General features: G+C 36.0%; 2 protein-coding genes across 2 annotated transcripts; one reads left to right on the top strand and one right to left on the bottom strand.

Moving 5' to 3' along the window:
* Positions 1–1,467: 1,467 nt before the first annotated feature.
* cact (NF-kappa-B inhibitor cactus) lies at positions 1,468–19,663 on the bottom strand. The gene is made up of 5 exons (XM_073083173.1): positions 18,822–19,663; positions 16,150–16,475; positions 7,022–7,110; positions 4,240–4,455; positions 1,468–3,548 (listed from the first exon to the last, which is right to left on the bottom strand). Exons 1-5 carry the CDS (start codon positions 19,154–19,156, stop codon positions 3,471–3,473), a joined length of 1,044 nt encoding a protein of 347 aa, XP_072939274.1. The 5' UTR covers positions 19,157–19,663; the 3' UTR covers positions 1,468–3,470.
* A 239-nt stretch (positions 19,664–19,902) lies between these two features.
* On the top strand, positions 19,903–21,460 carry LOC140749920 (DNA replication complex GINS protein PSF1). Its single transcript, XM_073083174.1, has 3 exons — positions 19,903–20,114; positions 20,538–20,602; positions 20,946–21,460. The coding sequence occupies exons 1-3, from the start codon at positions 20,043–20,045 to the stop codon at positions 21,394–21,396; spliced, it is 588 nt and encodes a 195-aa protein (XP_072939275.1). The 5' UTR covers positions 19,903–20,042; the 3' UTR covers positions 21,397–21,460.
* The last annotated feature ends 1,348 nt before the right edge of the window (positions 21,461–22,808 follow it).

Here is a 22,808-nt window from a genome sequence, read left to right as displayed (position 1 = left end):
AAGCTAATTATTAAGGTCTATAAACAGAAATACACTTCATAAATTAATGCTGACCAAAAAAGTAGGTATTTAAATGTAAGTAGTTGCTATGTCCGTTACTTTATTTCCGGGACATGACGTAATCCGAACGAACGAACTTGTCAGATATTGTGATGACCACATATGGTCGAAAATCCTTAGTCAGTCGGGTCAAATAGCTTTACTTCATTAACTCAATTATCTAGATTTTCGACAATCCCTTGCCGTACGACAACAAACAGTTCGCTTAATCGAGTTTCTACCACAGTAGTATTATGACTAATTATGATAACAATTCGTAATTTAAGTATCTGCCTGTCCTTTAAGTCTTGCTTTGACGTGCAGCGAAAGTATACAATTAAGAGAAACAATAAAACTCGATGCAGTTACACTTGCAGTGATGCGATTGTTTAGGATATAGGTACACATTGTCAAGAACGTAAATATACCCAAAATAAAATATTAACATAATAATACCTTTGCTAAATGTGATTGCTTACAATACTTTTTTAATAATAGTTTTAGATAGAATAGGCATTTTTAAGTTTTCCTTTATTTATTTCAAAATAATTATAATTTTTTGATTGCTTCAAAAGTATAAGCGGGTTTATGTCACACGAGCTATAAAATAGTATACGATACTTGTGACATAAGTAGCCTATTATTGCACATACTTAGGCCACGCGTATCGTAATGTACTTATCATTATCATGCTACATTGCCCATATTCGCAAAGTATAACTTTCTATTTGTACAAGTTATACGAATCAAAATATGTATATAAATATAATAAATTTACTACGTAATTATTTGTCCATGCCAAAAGTATTTCTTATGCTCGTAAAAGACGGAAAACACAATGAAGTAATTCTTATATGAGTACATTTTCCTGTAGGTCTTGGTCATAGTATTTTGTTCTGTTATTGTACCTGTTCTACGAAGTCGGACTGCCGCAATCGATTAGCAGCTGACCTCCGGATGTAATCTAAGAGCTTACGCCTGTCGGTTATGGTGTTCCCTGCATTGTGGCGCGCTCTTCGCGGACTCACCACGGCGTACGTGGAAGCCGCAGATCGCGAAAAATACAATCCCTAATCGCCCATTAGTAGTTTTATTGGTATATACTGTTATTGGTATATTTTAATTAATTATAAGTGTAATGCGGTATCAATGTTTGTGGTTTGACGAACTATTTACCTTGTTTTGAACTGTGGTCTTCGACCTTGCGCCTATGTAGGTTTTAGGTACTACTATATTGAATTCTTAATTGTTTGAATTTAATTGATTCATTCTTTCTTTAACGAGACGGATGCATCGAGCAGGGTAAAACACACAGATAATGAGGTTAAACTGGGGTATTTATACACAAAATAACAACTTAAAACTATTGTTTATACGTTCACAGTAAAATCGTATGAGTATTTAAGTGCGATAAAATAAAACAACGAGTGATATATTACTTACATATATTTAGACTGAACAAAAACAATACATAAAACCAAATAATCACATTTGGTTCCAACATCACTTTTGCTTACACCAAACAAAATAAATAAAAAAAGAATTGATGCGCTTGGCGGGACTCAAACCGCAATTTGTGTTCAATTTTTCTATTATAAATATTATATGTAGTAATAAAATTTCAATAAATACGTGACTGGGAGTTATATTTTATTTGAAATCTTAACTCTTGGTTACATATTACCAAACGCAATCCGAGTCCGCCGCGTGCAGGTACTATATAATAACAAACAAGATAAAAAAATCCTATATAGTTCGGCGGTATACTTTCAAGAATAACATATTATTATATCACTATACTTAATATATATACCATAAAATAAAACTACTTAATATCGAAATGCAAGAAAGTTGACAGTTTTTGAGTCAGAAAACTATTAATGAGTCACTTCACTTGCACAAACTTTTCAATTTACGAAAATTTTAGTGACAAGTGGATATATATAAAAAGTGCCTTAGCTGCCACTTTGAACAGAAAGCAGAGCAAGACAGTATGATGAATTACTGGAACAAGTAATTCTGTAATCTGTGAAAACTGGCCTACATTTAGTGGCAAAATGATAACGACCTCCCAGAGAACTTTAAGAAGTAATAAGAAAAGCAAATGAGTCTATTACATTAATGACGATACGCGTGTATCATTCGATTAGGCCGGCCACACATTATCTCACATTGTCTTGTCTACATGTTCCACAAATTGCTTAATACTATATCAGTCACAGAAGTACTAATAGGACCTGAGACTGACCAGCCGTTCTGCTGTCTATGTCACATACACTAGAAACATTCAGCGAATTGCATGTGTCAGTCATCTTCATTATCATCACACATTGTCTGATACTGTGTCGCCAGCCTTACCCGCAGCGGTCCGGCTGCGAAGGATGTTTAGGGTATAAATTTGACATTCATAAAAAACATTAGAGGAAGACAACGTTTACCTATCGAGTCCTACAGTCATCATGTTTGTTGTTCGTAGGGTTTTTATATCCGCCTTTAGCCGTACTACAATTCTGTATAAAACCACACATGGGAAAATTCCCGCACTCGACACATTTGTATTTCCATTAAGTGCACGTGTTGCGGTCCAATGCTTGGAAATATTTCAATAAACTTAAAGATATGCTGTAACAAGAAATGTCAATTTGAAAAAGTGATACAGCTCGTAAAACTCAAATTACACATGATAATGTTGTACAACAGTATGTGTAAAGCTAAGTACATTTTAAATGGAAACTGTTCAATAACTGTTTATGTTGATAACATAGTGTTATCTAAACCAAATAATATAATTGGCTAGTGTTATTCGTAAAACTGATAACATACAAAAAGCTTGTAATAACATTTATGATAAAGGAACATTAATTATAAAAAATACAGTTATAAACTTGAAACATCATAACTATTAAAATATTTCGATACGCCTCGTTAATAATTTGGATATCCAATTCATGTCACCTTGAAAACAAGGTTGAGAACTCAAAAGGAGTATTATCTTAACGACTAATTAATGTGATCGAAATATTTTTTACAAGGCAGCCTTCCCGTTACAATGTTCCATCTCCAACAATGACTTTCACACTTGAATAGTAGCTTACTTTATTCTTGAGGTAGTGTTACTAAAGGGATGTTCCTGGCTAAAGTCAATCGACGAAATATTCGACTTTCTCTGCTCAGTATCCAATTCTGATGTATCGCATAAAAACTTAAAAATACATGGAAAAATTAACCCTCAAGATGGACTTACAAACAACACATTACATTTCTCATATTTTCCTTACACACAAACACCGCTGTTGACAGAAGGTGTTCATTCATGCAATCCAATTGTTTTGACCAGCGTTCCCGATATATTTTAGTAGAGTCCTTTAAAAGTACCCAGGAGTGGAGTGTCCGAGGCCAGGAGACACCGCGGGGCGGCGGGCGGCGGCCGCTCAGACGACGTTGATGGGGTTGTTTAGCTGAACAAGCTTCTCAAACAAGCTTTCTTGCTCATCGCTCTCCGAGTCGTACTGAAAAGATATATTTTTTGTTAAAATTGAAACCAAGATTTAAGAAACTAAGTGTCTGTAAAATTTACGAAAGGGAAACTGTTGTCTGTGAAACTATTTTATTGTGCAAGAATATTTTAGTGTTATTTACTGTTTTACGTTATTCAGGTCTAGCTATCTGTAACGCCCAGAGCGTGTGTGTGTATGATGTATTATTATTATACATATATCCTTCACCATATTCACTGGTTTAGTTATGACCGCCATTCCGTCATCTCTATATTTAGCGCGTTTTGATATAGTTTTGACACGCTCTTCATTTAGGATTTGGTCTGGTAAACTTAGATTTTATTCGTCATAACCAGGGTATGTGCGTGTTAACAGATATTGTGTGTGTACTCAATTAAAGGTGGTAGAACCGTTTGTGGTTCAACTCCGGTAGCACCGCCGCCACACCTATTTCTGTCTCATAACAGCAGTGTTAGGCGCTGTTGTGTTTCGTTTTTAAGGGTGCGGTAAGGGGAGACATACTTTTCCGAGGCGTTCCAGCTTAGTCCTCAGGCGGAGCAGCGCACCCGTGGCCGACTTCAGGTAGGAATATCTAAACCTATCTGGGTTCGATTACAGATGTCCATGGGCGGCAGGAGCCACTTCCCATCAGGTGGACTGCACGCTCGTCTGCTACTCCTATATTATATAAAATACAACTCACATCGTCCTCGCTGTCGGAGTCCGTGTCGGTGTCGTCGCGGCGGTGCGCGGCGAAGGCGGGCGCGGCGGCGGTGCGCGCGGCGAGGCGGCGCGGCGAGCGGCCGGCGAAGTCGCGCGCGGCCGCGGCGGCGCCGTACTTGTCGAGGATGGCGCGCGCCAGCGCCGCGTCGCCCGCCCGCGCCGCCATGTGCAGCGCCGTCCAGCCCGCCAGACCCTCCTGCGCAACGAGAATAACACCGTTAGTTTAAGCTTTTTTTTTTTTATTTATAATATAGGAGTAGCAGACGAGCATGCAGTCCGCCTGATAGTAAGTGGCTTCTGCCGCCCATGGACATCTGTGATCAACCCCAGATAGGATTAGATATTCCTACCTAGGTCGACCACAGATGCGCCGCTACCCCTGATGACTAATCTGCAACGCCTCGGAAAAGTATGTCTCCCTTACCACACCCTTCAAAACGAAACACAGCAGCGCCTAACGCCGCTGTTATTAGGCAGAAGTAAGCTGTTTTTTACTGTACCGGGACTTACTTATTGAAATTTCGCTACCTTTAACCCTATGCCTAAAAGAACTTAATATTCTCATGTGCCGTACGGACAACCAATACGAGATCTCGTCGCTACCTCTACAACTAAATTCGTGTCGCTGCACTAAGTTCCTCTGAAAATGCGACTCATACAAGTACAGTTAGTAGTCAGATGGACTAAGATTATGAGATCATAGGTAGACACATGAAATCCTGTTGTGTTCCGGCGTATTACATCTGTAGCCAGTTTGAATTTGTAGAAAACAAACCTCAAGTCTAGCAAAAAAACAGTAATAGATTACTTTTTTAATACTAATTCCGTTCTTTAAAAAACCCGAATTCTCATAAAGATGTTTTGATCACTATACTAATTTCATGTAAACAATTTATGAGACAATATGTCGTTTACCTACTTAGAACATAATGATTCATTGCCCAACTCCCACAAACATGTAGTATTTAATACATAATCGCGTCATAAGCATTAATAAAACATGCTACGTCAGTGCTTTTAGATAAATTATTTATTAGGAAATAGTCACGGAAGTTATGAAGCGATAAACTAATTGGAAGATTTTTTTGCTTTGTACTTGCGTATCACAATAATTCTTGAAAATAATGTATCATGTACACAGCTACGCTATGTACGCTACGATTGCGCGTCGTTCCTCCCTCTTTTAATAACATTATTTAATGCATGCAATAACAATATACCGCTCTTAATGCATGAATATGCAATAGTACTTAGATCATTTCAATTCCGTTGGCGCCATACAACAATCATTTGTTGTATAATTATGTGATACTATTTTACAATTTGCGAAAAACAAACAACTAATGTTATTTCTACCGCAATAGACATTTAGTTTTACTTGAACAGATTTTTTCACGGAAAACTATGGAGGAAAGTGATTTTTAACAGCTTATTGTAGAACTTGTAGGTAGAAATATAATATGTAATAGGGGGCTGGCGGTGATATAAGTAAGCAACGATGTACCGTTGCTGGTACAAGGTAACACGTAAAAGGTAGTGAAGGTTGGCAAAAAACCCGATATCTATTTTATCAGCTGATTAGAGCGCGGGTTTCCCAAAGGCGAGGAAACGCGCACTGACTCAAGTCAGCGCTACCTACGGTTGAGGTAGATAAGGGACGTTGAGCCTATTATTTGCCTATAATATAGTATAGATGAAACTTCCAAGGCTGATAGATAGGATAAAAGAAAGCTGATTGAAGAGACTACAATCGAGAACATTTTGGGTGTTGGGTATTAACTACTTGAAAAGGGATCTTTTTACGTTCTAAAATCATGTTTATTATTGCAATCAAGTAGATAATTCATTGACATTGGTAAATCACTAGACATTGCTGTATTCTTTTGATAGTTTGAAGTACTCGACTACATATTTTTGCACGTATGGTGCGCAAAATAACTCTGCACTCAAAGCCTACGTGACGGGGACCCCGTAGAGCTTACACGAGCTTATAGAAGTACACGTGGCATGTAATATAAAATGACAAAGTATCTATAGATATTTTAAGTAGGTATATTAAATCATTTTTGACTAAAGTAGATTCTACAAAACTACTACTTAGTAACTTGAGCGCTTCAAGTTTTTAAAATCGCATATTGTACTAGACTAATACAATTATGAATATTTGTTTATTATTATTTGCATAAAATTATTATTTACATTTTAAGTACAAATAAAAACTTGTTTTTATAACTTTTTTATATAAATAATATTTAAATTAAAATGTTCGTCTAGTATTAGTTGCGTTATACTAGCAAGAGCGATATTTAAATGGGTTTTATTGTGGTTTTTCCTAATGGACGTGTGTTTATAACTAGAAACTGCGTCTTGTTTTGTTCCGTTCATATATTTCAAGATCAAAGAGTCACATGACTGACATTCGATTTTCCTCCCTATTTTTTTTCGGCAAACACCAAAGCGCAGTTTCCATATTCTCATTTCTTTTGTAAGACATCGTATAAAAAGGTCGGAATCTCATCATAATACCTCCTAATTAATTTAATCATAACGTCTGCCGTGTTCCCAGTCCCAGTTCCCAGTAGAATCTTTTATTGGTATGTCATTTACGCCACTTGAAATTATTACGGTGTGATCTCGCTTCTATCTCATGACACAATAGCAGAAAAGTTCGGGAAAGCAATTCTATTCTATACAAGTACTAGTACGCTATGAAGAGGTTATATCAAGGGTCATTTTCTTAAAATATTAAGTGTAATACTCACTCCTGCAAGAATGTCCGCTCCGCAGTTGACGAGCAGGTGTATGATGTCGAAGCGGCCCGCGCGCGCCGCGTAGTGGACGCAAGTTTGACCTGGAAAGGACAATGTTCAATTTAATTTGAATTCCAAAGGTAATAAGGTGGTAAAACCCTTGACGTTCGCTGGCGCACTACAGACACACTCGTTTATGCCTAATGCAACACTGTGGCTGTGTTTAAGTTCAAAGAGCAGATTCAATTCGAAACCTTCTTCAGGAAGTTAGAAGCATCTGTGATCGCTGCATTTTTTGTCACACTACATAATATGCAGTTTCGGTGGAAATGTGGAGTGGATTAGTGGTTATCCGATATAACAATTTAAGCCAGGGATACATAAATTAAGGACTTAAAACTGTGGTGATTGATTTTTCATTGTATTACTAGTACTAGAATGAAATGTTTATGTGTAATGATAATAATTTACATATTTATTTCAAGTACCGCCGTCTGTTGCATAAGCCCTGCTATTGTTTTATTTTTTATACGCCATCACTTATCAGACATGTTGTAAATGTCCAAATTGACGACATTGGGTGTTTCCCGGGTTGATTGTTATAAAGCGATAAAAATATTAAATTTATCTTCGCCGACATACCATTATATGCGTTATCGTAAATAAAATAAACAAAAGCTTTATTTTTCTTTCAGGAATTACTATTATTTTATTAAAATTGCAATATTGAACAATATTTAGAAATCGCTAAAATAAGAGATATCGATGGCGTGAATACACGTGATTGTGATCTTAAACATATTTGGACCAATACAAACCGCGGAAAGTCTGTACTAAAAAAAGCTTTGAAATAGCTTCAAGAAAGTCGACACGAGCATGTGTCGAGCTAGTGAAGATATTTGATCTGAATGTAAGACTCCGTTGAGCTTTCACCGGGGTTTTTCAACGTCATTAAAATCAGAAATCTTTCGCCTTTCAAATATTAATGACAACTGCATACGCGCCGATGACCTGTCTTATAAACACTAAACAAGGAAAACTGTGCGGTTTACTTATTTTTTATCACGATCATTTGATCTATGGGAAAACATCCCGCAAGGTGCATTGCACCTAGAGATGGGCAAAGAACCCGGTTTAAACCCTGTGCAGGGTTTAAACCCAATAAATACCCGTTTATTTCCTCCCACTGGGTATTTATTTGGGTGTTTATAAAATGAGTTAATAAAATCTACACAAAGCTTTTAAAACAGTTCAAATGTTTATTTAATAGATATACTATAAGTTTTTACTGTATTTCTAATGTTTTTACATTTGTAAATATTACATTTTTAGGGGTTCATCTATTTTTATTACCTTTTTAATTATTATTTGTTTGACGAAACAAATAGCGCACAACTAAAACGCATAAATATACCTCTCTTCTAATTCTTACGTAATATCTTAATAATTATAGCTTTAAGAAAAAAAATATAAACATTATTTTATAGAAAATTTTATGTGCTACAACTTTGGTCCAAGGTACTTTTCGATAAAATTTACCGTTTTCGAGAAAAATCCAGAAACCCGAAAATTTTGACGTTTGACCCCGAATAAGTGCCGACACACACATCGATGAGGACTTTTGGAACTTTACTTGTGATGGTAAACCCAAGGTCTCTACGGAAATTTAGCTTTATGATATTTGATTACTATTTTTATGTCTAAATTGACCGGACTATAAAAACTCCTCTATCAAAATGTTTCAATGTCATTTTCTGTAAATTAAGTGGAAAAAAGTTAAAAAAAAAGTCTTCCCAAAGTTTAATCTGTTATTGTTATTATCTTTGTTATTTTTGGTTTAACGACAAAAAGTTATAGAACTAAAATTATAGATAAATCAATTTGAAACCATAATTGTTCTTACTAAATTTCTGTGCGACAAATAGTTTGCCTGGTAGAGCGTAAAAACGCTTTGTGCCCCTTCTTTCAAGATGGCGGCCGAGGGACAACAGTTGGGACTCCACAAATTAGGATTTAACTGTACACTAAGCCCTTTACACTAATCATTGACATCTATAAAATAAAATTGGGTCTTCGAAAATTGCAACCCAAATGTAACACATCCGAATGGACTATAACAGCGTAGTTAAATGAAATATGGGCTTTTAGAGTGCATATTTAGTGAATTGTTTACAATATTATTTTAAAAATGATATTACACGAAGAAAATAAAAATATGAATGACAATAGTTTACACCCGCTGTTTGGGTGTTTATTTGGGTTTAAACCCTATTTCACCCAAAATACCCGGTTTAAACCCGTATCCACCCATTGGGTTTAAACCCTCTGCCCATCTCTAATTGCACCCCACAAGAACTTCCGCGTTGTTTTGTTCCACCCATTTTTTGTTTTTATTACCAGTGCCTATCATTACTAAAAGTAATAGATATTAAAAGCCTATTATTAAAAGTTGTCTTGCCGTTGCTGGCCTTTCCTTACAATCAATAAAGATATCAGGATTGATATACACGGTATATTTATAAGTAACAAATTAGTTAGAACAGATCACACAGTTGTAATTATAATCAAACGATTAATTACATACATAGCACTTTGACATTAGTTTAATACCTACTTGGAAATGAAAGAATTGCAATTTTCTCAATAATTTAATAACCCTAACACTGCGATTACACGTAATCAATTGCAAAGGCCCTGGCCTATTTCCAAGATTATTTTCAAAGCGTCGTAAATAGATCACAGCGTTCCTTGGCTTGAAAACGAGGAATAGTTAAAAACTAAATATTTGGAAACTTTTGCCATTATTTTCATTTGAATAAACAAAATGGAATTTCTGAAATTTATTGACAGTAGCATCCAATTTTGCTTCTTCATCTACCTATTATTTTTAATTATTTCTATAGACATCAATTTGGCATTTAAATTCTTGGCTTAGCCTGTATGTAAATATTTATTGATTATAGAAATTGATCAAAACCAACATTTGTGAACAAACAAACGGCTTACACTCAAACTGGTTTACTTGTTTTGGGTAAAAACGTATTCGTACGAGATGGCACGGTGGTACGGGCATGGTATTGGAAGAGTAAACAGAGAACGGTCCAAGCCGTTACGTCAGGTCACGCGCCCTCCGCCGCCCAATTAAGCAAACGAGGGAACCTGTTTACCGAGAAATTGACACGTCGCTTGCTTAGAAGATTGTATCGAGATTCGAGACTTATCGTTGAGTTACGTATTGAAGATACGAAAACGTCAATTACTTCATACTTGATTCTATTTTACTGAACTTGATTGAGGTCTCACTCAACTGTTGGTATAATGAATAAATAAAGTTTACACTCATCAGAGAAACCCGTGCCCAGCAGTGGGACAATAATGGGTTGATGATGACTGGGCGTATGAGTATTAATATTCTCAGTATCGTGGGTGACACACAAACAAGAGTGCATAGAAAAATACTAAGCTTAGAATAGTAATCAAAATTCTTAATTTAAATGTCCTAAATTGCCTGCGTCATGCGGTATACCGGAATGTTGACCTCTACATCATGCCAGTAGCCTTAGTATGAGATTTTACGTTAATACAAAAATGTCTGTTTTGGTATTTGTTTACGTATATTTCTATACGTTTCCAATCAGCGCTCCTAGCAGATTGTATCAGAACTGAACGTACAAACTCATACTAAGCTTACAGTAGTTTCAAAAACGAACATCGAAATAAAGGAGGAGCAAGCTCTCTTAATAATTCTCTAATCATAGGCTTCACTTAACATGGTTCATTATCAATAACAATAAACATCTTTAAACGTTACATCTTTTTAGACGAATATTTTTATATCCATATACCAGTTTCATTTTTATGTGAGTATCTAACACCGTGAGCAATACCGGGTAAAACCAATTCTAACTACTTAGTGCGTAGTACCTACTGAGTTCTTGTTTGTTAGGCTACCATGGTACTTGTAAGAAACGGGTGAAGATTGCCTCAATTATTATAAGCCTTACGGACATATCATACAGGATAAATTACAATAAAAACAGCGCATTATACACATGCTGCTCTCAACGACGCATTATTTATTTATTTAAATCATCAGTCACATTGGTAGATTAGAATTCAAAGTGTGGAGTTCAATGTCATTAGAACTGTTGGAAGGGTACACGTGTTTGCTTATTTTCTACGATTTCGATACAATCGTCGTAGAATCTTTGAAACAATTTTAGCGTAATGCTAAAAAACATAGCATCGTTCGCGTAGTAGTGACTTGGTGTTGGAGATTCTGGCGGTAATTTTAATATTAGCCGCCAGCGTATCGAGCGCACGCGCAGCTGCGGGCGGCGCGCGGGCGGCGGGCGGCGGGGCGCGGGCCGGTGGGGTTTTCCCAACAATGTGGCGGCATTGCCGGCTCGACCGCTCGCCCTCGCCATATAAGGCTCACTATATTTTCACTGTTTCCGTAAACGATGTGAACGGCAGCATCCATCATGATTATTCTAGTCTGCAGACTTTGAAACGGAGCTCGTTTCGAATTCGCATGCTCCTTTAGGATGACGTCAGCTGATTACTATTGTAATATCCGCAGATAGATACGCAAGTTTACTATACGTGATCGTACTATGCCATTAGCATGTATTGGCTTTACATAATATGTAAAGTCTTGACATGTCGGTGAACAGAATGTCTAGATACAAAGGTCGCCGGGTCGTTCGACTGATGTATGTTGTTCGGACAGTTTCCTACACGTAATTTAAGACGACTGCGTGAATGTTAACAGCATTTCATACAGGTATCACGTAGCATGTGTTGAAATTTTCGCGATAAACACACGCCAGGGACGATGGAAAATCAGGCCGAGCGATGGAAAACCCCGACGTAAGTGGCTTTAGAGATAAAGTGTACAATTAATAAAGTCAGATAAAAAACATGAGGATTGTGAATGACTTCGCTTGATGTATTCTGTACTGATTGTTGATTTCATTGACTAGACTCTTGAGAGGGCATGATTTACGCAGGCGGATATTATCATCCGATGAGTGAGATCAAAGATATAGCGTTGTTCAGGCTTAATGAAACAAGATAAGAAAATTAATTAACGTATTTTGTCATACAGAGGTACGTTGTCAAGCAAAGTAATTACGGTTAAGTGGAAAATTTTAAAGACCGTTAAAAGTATAGACAAATGTTTGTTATTCGATGCGATTATATAATCATAGGTAATTATATAGCTAAGACTAGTTTCCGCTCGTGGTGCCGCGCGCGTTTTCTTATTGTACTGTACTGAAATACCCGCTATCTTGCTTGCGCTATTTGCGAACACTTTGGTACATAGATGTTGACATTGTGACATTTGTATACGTATATATTGTGATAAAAGACATAATCGTTATTGTGGAAAAACCAGTCACAAAATCCTTGAGAGATTCTCGATTTGTGAACACATTGTAGCAAATATTAGCATCAAAATGATGAAAAACAAAAACGAGATTATTTAAATAGTCTGTAACTGATAGTTGTAGGTGTAGTAAATAAAATAGAACAGGTTTCAGTTAAAGTTCAAAGACTGCTGAATTATATAGAAAATAAAGCAATCAAATGATATCGAACGGCACGGTTAGATGAAATTTGTGATTAAAACATTTTCGTTCGACTAATGGGTCACATGGGCCCGTTCCCGCAACTTTATCTGGTACTATTTTATGACGTGCGTAACCTCTTGGCTGGGGTCCAAGACGATATCGATAAATAGCTATGGCGCAATGACATCAATACGAGGATTATATACGAAAATATTTACATAAGCTCTCACAGCCGCTAGAAGATAGCCAAAACTTGAGAGCGAGGTTATTTGGAAGGTAAAATTCAAGCGTTACCCAATCGGGTCGTCAACGTAGGAAAGTAAAAGGTGAATTTATATAAGCGACGTCTGATAACAGTTTACGTGCATCTGTTTGGGAATTCCGTGCAGCCGCAACGTAAGCGGCTTCTAGAGACACACTTTCACGTGGGTATAACCCAGAAGATTCATCGCCTTTGTACGGCGGTGTGGCCGACGTGGGGCGCGGCCTGGTACGCTGCTCACCCGCTTCGATGTTGTGGTTTTCCTGATGGGCTTTTGGATTTTTTTATAATCACTACTATGAGGATATTCACAAAACGAAACGTTATACCTACCTAAGTGAAAAAAATGTTGTTTTCGCACGACACACAAAGAGCGGCGGTGATGTTTGTTGTGTGAAAGCTTATGTTTATTGCCGCGGGAATACCGCTAACGTAACAGATTTTCAACTAGCATTCAAGTGCGGCTGGGGTATCCCAAATTATGTGTGCGGCTTAGCGAATGGGCACGGTGCTTTCACTCCACGTGTGGTCGGTCACCGCTCGAGAGCGGCGGTGGGAAAACCCACGGAGGCAGCGAGCCGACAGACCGGTAAAACAGGGCTACAGATATCATAAAATTTGGATGTTCTGTAAGGTCAACGACGACCGGAACCATGTCGGAATGCCATTTGGTTAATGTGATTTTGGACTTATACCAACTTAAATATGCGATCAAGACACGTACAATAATAATAATGACATGAGATGGGACAAAAACTCCACGAAGACGGATCAACAAATTTCTTTATATTATAATCGTGTGCGATTAGGATATGAAACATAAAGTTTGATACCAGATGGCAAATATACAGATCGCAACTTTTACTACATTGTTATAGGTAAATAAATGATATTACAAGTACTACATATTATGTCTGAAGAAGAAACCCTGAGGATATCCAAAGAGGTCGCAAGGCCGGGGCGTTACGGTGGGTAAAACCGAATGCAAATGCGCATCAAGAGCCACAGCTGAAAGTGTCGAGGTGAGAATGGCTCGTTGTATAACATGGGAAAACCGGCTTGTTTATTTCAATCGCTTTAATGCCTTTTTAATGTATTATACAAACAACGACAGGGAAAACCGGTTTAGACTTTTGATGATTTTTGAGAAACTGTACACCGTACTAATACTAATACAACATAAGGATGAGTGTACGTCGACCCGGGTTTTAGTTAATCCAGTTACCCGATGAGTGATTTAAAGCGAAATCGCCGATTGCAGGTTATCATTGCAAATTCCACGTAGAATGAGGTAGCCATGGGAAATCTTGACGGTGAGCGTACGAGAGGCCTTGGCGGTCGTGGTGGGTAAGCACGTAAACAACGTAGACGTTGTAAACAGGTTTGTTGTGATTCAATCCGCTAGGTATATCCTAGTGAAACTCGGTACATTTGCTCTGACGTTAGTTCGCGTGCATTCTTCTCGTGTCCTGATGGACATTTCCTCGGAGGACAATGGCATCGCTGATTGAAGGTGAGCAGGATTCGATATCCGCAAACGGAGTCATTATATTTGTTGTCTGACGTTGATTGTGTCGTGGGATATATGTTTTCAATGTTGAGTTAGGTATAGCAATATCTAAGAAACTATTTCCCTGCCAGTTAAATGTTAATAAGAAATTAATTTTGAATCGCGACTCTTTTTGTTTTATTTGTAACACAAAATGAAAAAAAAATCAAATTGAAGTATCTACGTTTGAATGAGAGTAACATTGAATATCCTTAAATAGGTACGTACGTGTAGTAATAAGAAATAGATATATACTATTATTTTAGTAAAGTATCACACTAGCCTTTTGGCTTATCCAGTTATTCAAAGATAATTAAGATCTTAAAGAGAAATCGCTGAACCTTTCTCTTTTAATTTGGACCAGATAAAACTAGTAAAGACTTTTAAAATAACAATTAAATATTCAATACACTGTATAGTAGTACCACATTACAAATATCGATATCCTTATACTGTGGTAGTACGCTTTAATAGTTTCACACCCGTGAAAATGAGTGATATTAATGAACCCTAGGCTCCTGCTTAAATAACAAAAAAGCTGGTTAGTGATGTCACTCCACATTAATTATTTTCTCTATCCACACGTTTAAGCAATAAACGTTCTATTCATTTTTACATTATCGTAAAAAATATATAGACTATTGTTTATTTTTACAATAGAAATAATGCTACTTATCGTATTTATTGTTAGAACTATTGACATGTTATGTATAATGATAAAGTATGAGTATAAATTATATTATGCAGTAAGGTCCTATAAAATATGAATAATAATTCGTGTTTATATATGTATAATATACGTTAGCGTAAACTCACAGTTTATCACATTAAATTAATTATGCCTGAACTTAAATAGGTATTAGTTATACTGTGTCAAGTGATTGATTACGAGGGTATTGTTCAAATGATAACGGTCACCCCTTGCCATCGTGTAGTTCGAGTGGTGCAAGATATTTACAATTCAATTTAACGAGCTGTCAAATATTTAAGTCAGAAATGGTTCCATATAGTGGTAAAGGTATGCAACTTGCAAGTCACGAAATTCGTTTGAATGATGGATATTCTGTTGGGTCCAAATCAAAGAATGTGGTGTGAAAAAAGGTAACAGTTTATTTTTCATTGAACTGTGGGGAAAACCGACGTAATGGGCAATTATTCTGCCTTTGTGAATTAGATACGCTCCGAGCGAGTGCAACGTGTAAGATTATGGAGGATTGGAAACTTGCATGGATTTTTTAGATCTTCCAATTACTTTAATCAAAATTCGTTAACTTGTTGACCTTCGACCGCGACGTTTATTATTATCGAATCAAAATGAAACTGCGTAGCCAAAAGAGGATATTAATCGCGTCAGTGTTTTCCAATATGTATTATTTTAGCCTTCATAATATATTTAAATAATATAGTTATATGTCATTGGGGACACATAAAGAGTGGCAAGAGTAACATAATCCGCAATAAACAGTGTATATATAGGTCTATATAGGTATACATATTATAATCTCGTTGCAGATATAAATGGCATTAGAAATGTAATATTGACTTAGTAAAAATGGAAGTCGGGTCTAGTATTTAATTCACGGAAAGTTGAACGTCGTAGATATATAAAATGACGCAACAACCGTTTTTAGACATGTTAAACAGATACGTGTGTGAAAAAATAACAATATGTTATTATTATATAAGTTTTGTTACACAGAACCGACGTCCATTCTTAGGAATAGTCGAATTATTAGAAAGTCACAAATTTTACCTGTGTAGTCTCTCATGTTGAGTATTCGCACCATCTTCTCCCTTGGGGTGTTTGGTGACGGGATGACTAGTGACTTGATGCACCGTTCGTCCCTGGCCTCGACTGCAAGGTGAAGGGGCGTCCTGCCAGACACGTCCCGCACGTCGAGCGAGGCGCCGGCCAGCACCAGCATCCTCGTCACCACGTCGTGCCCGCTGAGCACGGCCAGGTGCAGCGCCGTGTGACCGTAGTCATTCGACACGTCCATCCATGCCCTCTGCGGACACACCTTGATCAGTGTGCTCACTGACTTCTGACACCCGTGTACTGACGCGATGTGTAATTGTCTGTAAAATTGACGAAAGCTTAAATTAAGCGAACGACCTTCAAGGAACTGCAAAGTTAAGTGAATTTTGCATACATTAAAGTAGTAAAGGAATTGCTAAAGAAAATATATTCTTAACAATATTAAACTGATATGTCTGTATTAAGGATGTTGCGGATGCGGACTTTTGACCGCCCACATCTGCGGCTTGAATTCTTTACAAGAAGGTATACATTATACAGGTGCAGAAGTAAAATAACAAGACAAGTGATATATTTAAAAAAACGTATGATTCCGACTGCACTGAAAAGATCGAAGTAGAATTTACAAATACGGTGAAATAGGCGTTTCATTATTTTTATCCCGAAAGTCAAATAGGTCATATTGTTTGCTTTAAAATTCGTGGTTATTCAAATTACTTTCAACCCCTATATTACCCCCATAGGGGTGGAATTTTCAAAATTACTTTCTTATTTCTCGTTTACGCTACATGCGCATTTTTTTTTCAAACAGTTGGGTATTTGAGATAAATATAACGACAACTTAACTGTCGAAATTAATTCAATCGTTTGGAAGATCGGCAGGTATAAAGAAATTTACAAATATACAAGATGGGTCCTTCCTTGGCAGCCGGATAAATAATATGTAACAATTGATTAACCGTGAACAATTATAGATACACAATAACAAATGCGTTAGAATTTGCCACTGAACGGAATCTTCGCTCCTATAGGAATTTGACGTGCTAAGGGCACGTGCCATAGCCCGCCTCACCTAATTTCTGTTTTGTTGCATATATAAAGTTATATAAAGTAGGAAACATGTACAAAGATAACACTAACAGTTTCATGGGGAAATATGTATTTAAATTTAAAAGATAATAATAACTTCCTGTTGCAGATTTCATCTAAGTACATGTGTACGGGGAAGGAACTGTGAGTAGCCGAGACATGTTTTGGTGACGCGTGTTTCCCTTAAATTATTTTGTGGGGCTTTTTACGTATTTAGTGACTAATATTGTTGTAAATAAATGTGAAACCAAGTCCAGTGTAAAAATCCAGTGTACTTGATGAATCATCAAGTACACTGGATTTGTGATTATTATTGTGTTATAAACATTTTAATGACTTGTGTTTTTTCTATGTTGTGTGTGATACAATATATATTTATATGTATGTCCTCACAGCAACTCTTAAAAACCTGATTGACTCAGCTTTATTCCCCGAGTGAATAATAGAAGCCTTTTATATACCACTGACATACTTCTTTTAATGCCTAGGCTATATTTATCATTACCCCTCATTTTTCTAGGGGGACCCAACAGAATATGCATGTTATATACAAGGAAATCATTACATAAAAAAATATTATTATCTACCTAAAAAATAGTTTCTTTTTAATGTTTGTCTTTCTTTAATATTTTAATTAAAAGTATTTCATTTTATGTTATAAAAATAACGTAAAATTAAATACTTGCAATCAAAATTAAATAGTGTTTATTTAATTTAAGATATGTATATTACATTGCGTAGAAAATTAGTTATTTTTAAATGTTATCTTGATTTGTATATATTTAGCGAAGAGAATCTAGGGCTGACGATGAAGAGTTTTGAGGTTCAAATCCTTTTTATTAATTATTTTTTTTACGCTGCCCGTCCCATCTCACCCAGAGAGCAGATCGTCAGTTACATACATATGTGCATAGTCTTATAAATATCATGTTATATAAAATGTATAAACTATGAGTGTTCAGCATTTAAAGGCGTATCTATACTAAACATATATGTAAACAGAGCAATTAAATGAGGCCCGCACTGTTGTTAACAGCCTGTACGTTTATTTTTTGGAAAAACCCATTCAATGCCTACAAAACTTATGAAGCAGCATAAACTTAACTGGGATTTTTTGTATCAACAATCCTCATCAATGCTTTAGTGGTTTTATAATTCAAATAATTTTATTATTGAACTGTCAACATTGATATTGTTGTTGTAAGTGGTTGTAATATTAAAATGGTAAACATTTTTCATGAGAAAATAAGAATAATATGTTTAATGAAGTGTGGATTCCTAGGTTCTATTATACTGTATTTTATTCAGATTTTAATTGTATGGCTTTTACTTAAATGTCCAATTTTTTGTATTTTAATTGTGTGCAAATAGTCATATATATCAGCTATTTTGAATAACATTCCATAAACACAATGGGAATCTGTTATTGCAATGGAACAACCAACCACACACCCTGATTGTGGGGTTTTCTGATGGTAATTAAAACTTTTAAGTAGCATATTTTCGATGATGTAAATTTGTGTATTTCAAAATTTACAGAACTTAAAATAATTAGAGATTATAAATAAAGAACTTACGTGTCTCCATCATCGTCTTGCATAAATAGCCTATCCAGCTGTGGGATGATGCTGGGCTTGTGCTCCTCGAGGTCCACTAGCAAGGGCTGGGTCGTCGGTGTGACATCCTTAAACGACAAATTCGACAATTGTTCCGATATTTGTAAGTCTAAGCCACTATCCAGCTGCTCCTCCTCCACACTAACACTGATCCGCTTTCCACTGTCACTCCCGACCTCAGAGATCGGCTCCGACAGCGGCCCGCTGGCCAGCTCGCTCACCAGACCCGACATGTATCCGGAATCCATACCCTCATTCTCAGGAACCTTCGTTTCAAAACCCTTGTTGGCACTCATTTTGATCACGATACTATAATTTACAAAGTACAATCACAACTATCTAATACTTATCACAATACGAAATGATACACAAACATCTTTTTGTAAACTCTACGCGTTATTAAACATGCCACGGTTTGGTTACAAGAACGCGTGCGCAGTTTGCGAGCACGAAATGAACATTGATGAATCGAATCGAGTGAATACGAACCTAAGTCGACTAACATCAACATATGAACGATTAACGAAATGGAAACCACAAGTACGTCACATCAGCATCATATCAACAAAGCGTAAACGCCCTGTAATGGGAATTCCGTACATATAAAGTTTCCGACAGATTTAATGATTTTTCCCAGACGTGATCCATTGCAATTGTCTATTTAAATTAAAATGAAATGAGATACGTCTATATATTATTTTAAATATAAATTATTATTTATCAATCAATGAAATTTAAAAATACATTTGGTTATTTTGATTAACTTTACCACGGAACCCTATTATGTTGCCAAACTGGGAATTCCATTATGTTCGGATACATTGTATAACAATTTTAATGTTGGTACAAATATTATTTTTATTTTCTCCCCTAATTTCAGTGCAAAAGTTATCTGAATTAATAAAGTAATTATTTAAATTGAATTTAGTAATAATATTCAATAAAAGTATTGTAACCAATTTAGTCACTAAACATTAGCTTTAATTCAAGTGTCAACTAGACGTGAGTGTAACTGACATTGACATCCAACTTCAGCTGATGTTTTGACATTTTTGACAACAAGTAACTAGAAATTTTTGAAACTCTGAATTCTGAAATCGAAATTTGAATTGAAATCAAAATACTGTAGTTAAAAATTTAGTTGCTATATAGTAAACAATATTTTCAACATAATAATTTGAAATGTTTTGCGAAAAAGTTACAGAGCTATTGAAAGAAGCGGAAAGAAATCGCGACACTATAGACCAATATAATGTTAGTATAATTTTTACCAGATTCCCGTTTTAAATATTTATTTTATGTCTATATTCTGTTTGCAATTTATTATATATTATTTCGATTACTTATTATTGCAATGGTGAAGAGCATATGCCTTGCTAGAAAGCACATATTTATTTTTTACACATTAGATCAGATTGGTATCATTAGGCAAAGTTGAATTTACTGGTATCGATGACCCGTTTCTTGCTATCTCCCGTATTCCAATTCCAAGTATTCGAAAAGATACATTGTATCTAGGTATGTGTATGAGACACACAAAGCTCCCATATACAATTGAGTACTTCTATATTTTTACAAACGAATGTAACATACATTTTGTCTAATTAATGTACTTTTAAGGTTTCTTTTTTGTGATGTATACATACATAATTAAAAAAAACACTATATAATTTGCAGGATGAGAAAATAAGGCAGATTGTGGAGGAAATGCATGTGCTCTTTAAAATGAATATGAATGATGCGTAAGTACCCATTGAGTAATAAAGAAGATTATGAGTCACTTCTAAAATGGTAATAACTGATGTTGACTTGCAGGTTCTCTTTTGCATTGTCAAACATTGTAGGAGAATAATATTTATTGCTCATTCTACTTATACCTATTTTCAGATGTTTTGTTAAGGTTGAAGATGGTTGCAGTACTTTAATATAATATCTTTTAATTATTTCATTTGATTATTAGTGTTATAGAGTTTCTGGAACCACACCCCTCTAACATGAATACAATGGTGATATGTGAATTGACTACCAGCTAAGAATATTTTCATACGTATATTTGTGGTACATGAAAGGTAATCTCAATTACAGGAATGCTACAAACGAGAACAAGTCACTCTGGACAACAGTGCAAGTGCGACATTCAGCATTAGAAAGAAACAAACGTTGCCTGCTGGCCTATTTGTATGATAGGATGAATAAAATTAAAACTCTTCGGTGGGAGTTTGGCTCCGTGTTACCTCCAGATGTAAGAGAACTTTTGTCAGATGCTGAGTATGAATGGTTCTCAAAATACTCCACCAATCTAGCCATGTACATGAGATCTCTCGGCCAGGACATTGGCTACAGTGGCATAGATCTTACAGAAAATCTCCGACCCCCCAAGTCTCTGTACATTGAAGTGTTATGCATGGCAGATCATGGGAAGTTGGAGCTGGAAGATGGCGATGTGATTACGTTAAAGAAGAACAGCAGACACTTCCTTCCCACATCTGAGTGTCAGACTTTGATACGTCAGGGTATATTGAAACAAATTTCTTAATGTATCATTTCTCACCATGTAAAATAGCATAAGTGTTAAATATAAGTCATCTTTTATATTTTTATTTTACCTCTTTTAATTATACAAGTTTGAAACACATACATGAAATATAAGCAAAGCAAGCTATTTATGAATTTTTAGTTTTATATAACACATTTTAATATATGAAGGTGGTAGAACCCTTTAGGGTTGGACTTTGGTGGCACCACCTCCACACCTATTTCTGCCTCATAGTTAAGCGCTAGTGTGTTCCGGTTTGAAGGGTGTGGTAAGGGAGACATACTTTTCCGAGGGGTTTCAGCTTAGTCCTCAGGGGTAGCGGCGGTACTGTGGCCGACCTCAGGTAGGAATATCTAATCCTATCTGGGGTTGATTACAGATGTCCATGGGCAGTAGTAGCCACTTACTGTTAGATGGACTGCATGCTCGTTTGCTACTTCTATATTATAAAATATATATATTTTTTTATAGTTATGAATTTATATACAAATATATATATACAAATTATGGAAGTAAGAAATGAGTAGTTAATCCGATATTAGTGGCCACGCCAAATAGGACTGGACTTTTAGCTGAAGCCACAGATATCTCTGAAGACTAAGTAGGATCGCCTAATATACTTAAGTTTTTTTCTGTTTCTCGTTGCATCAAACAAGAACAGTTCTATATGCTATATAGTTGCACTAGACGTGGTTGTGGTATCTTCAGAGACAAACTGAGAGGCATTTTACTATTTTCAAAATCTCTTACCATCACTCCCACAATTATTTTGAAGTGCTTTTTATATAATGTGTTTAACCTCCTTTAGAACGCGGCATAAATACAACTGAATTAATTCCTCATATGATTTTTTTTTTGCAAAAATGGTTTTCCCAATCGTTGGTATGTTGTAGGTTTATATATTAAAGGATAAAATATGATGCCTAATGGTGAGATGTGTTCTTACTGTTTGTGTGACAGAAATAATGAGAATAATAATTGTTCTTTACATGGTCATTGGCAGAGGTCCATTTTTGTTAGGTACTAAATGAACAACTGGTTAAAGAGAGAATTAATTAACTGCTAAATTAAGTGTAACAAATGGTGTGAGTGTGACTGATATATAGATATAAACAACAATAGATATTTGTGCCGTGACAAAGTGTTTACCTCCCCCGCGGTAATACCCGGTTTTAATACGAAATTGTATCAATGTAAGTAAGTATAAATATTACTCGATGTTCAAGAATACGGGAACCCCCGCGTGGAACAAATCTAATTGTTTAATTAGGTAGATACCCGAAACACAGGTGTCTTGGAAAAAGACCTACTTGACCGGAATGATCGGGATGATGATGATGATGATTCTGGTCGACGATTACAATAACGGTAGCTTTACAAATTATAAACATTGTTACTGAATTGCGGAATTA

Source organism: Epargyreus clarus, unplaced genomic scaffold (genome assembly GCF_041222505.1).
Source record: "Epargyreus clarus isolate Ecla_fem2 unplaced genomic scaffold, WU_Ecla_fem_2.2 ptg000018l, whole genome shotgun sequence".
Taxonomy (NCBI): domain Eukaryota; kingdom Metazoa; phylum Arthropoda; class Insecta; order Lepidoptera; family Hesperiidae; genus Epargyreus; species Epargyreus clarus.
The sequence above is the reverse complement of the archived record's forward strand: the minus strand, read 5'-3'. Positions and strand labels throughout refer to the sequence as shown.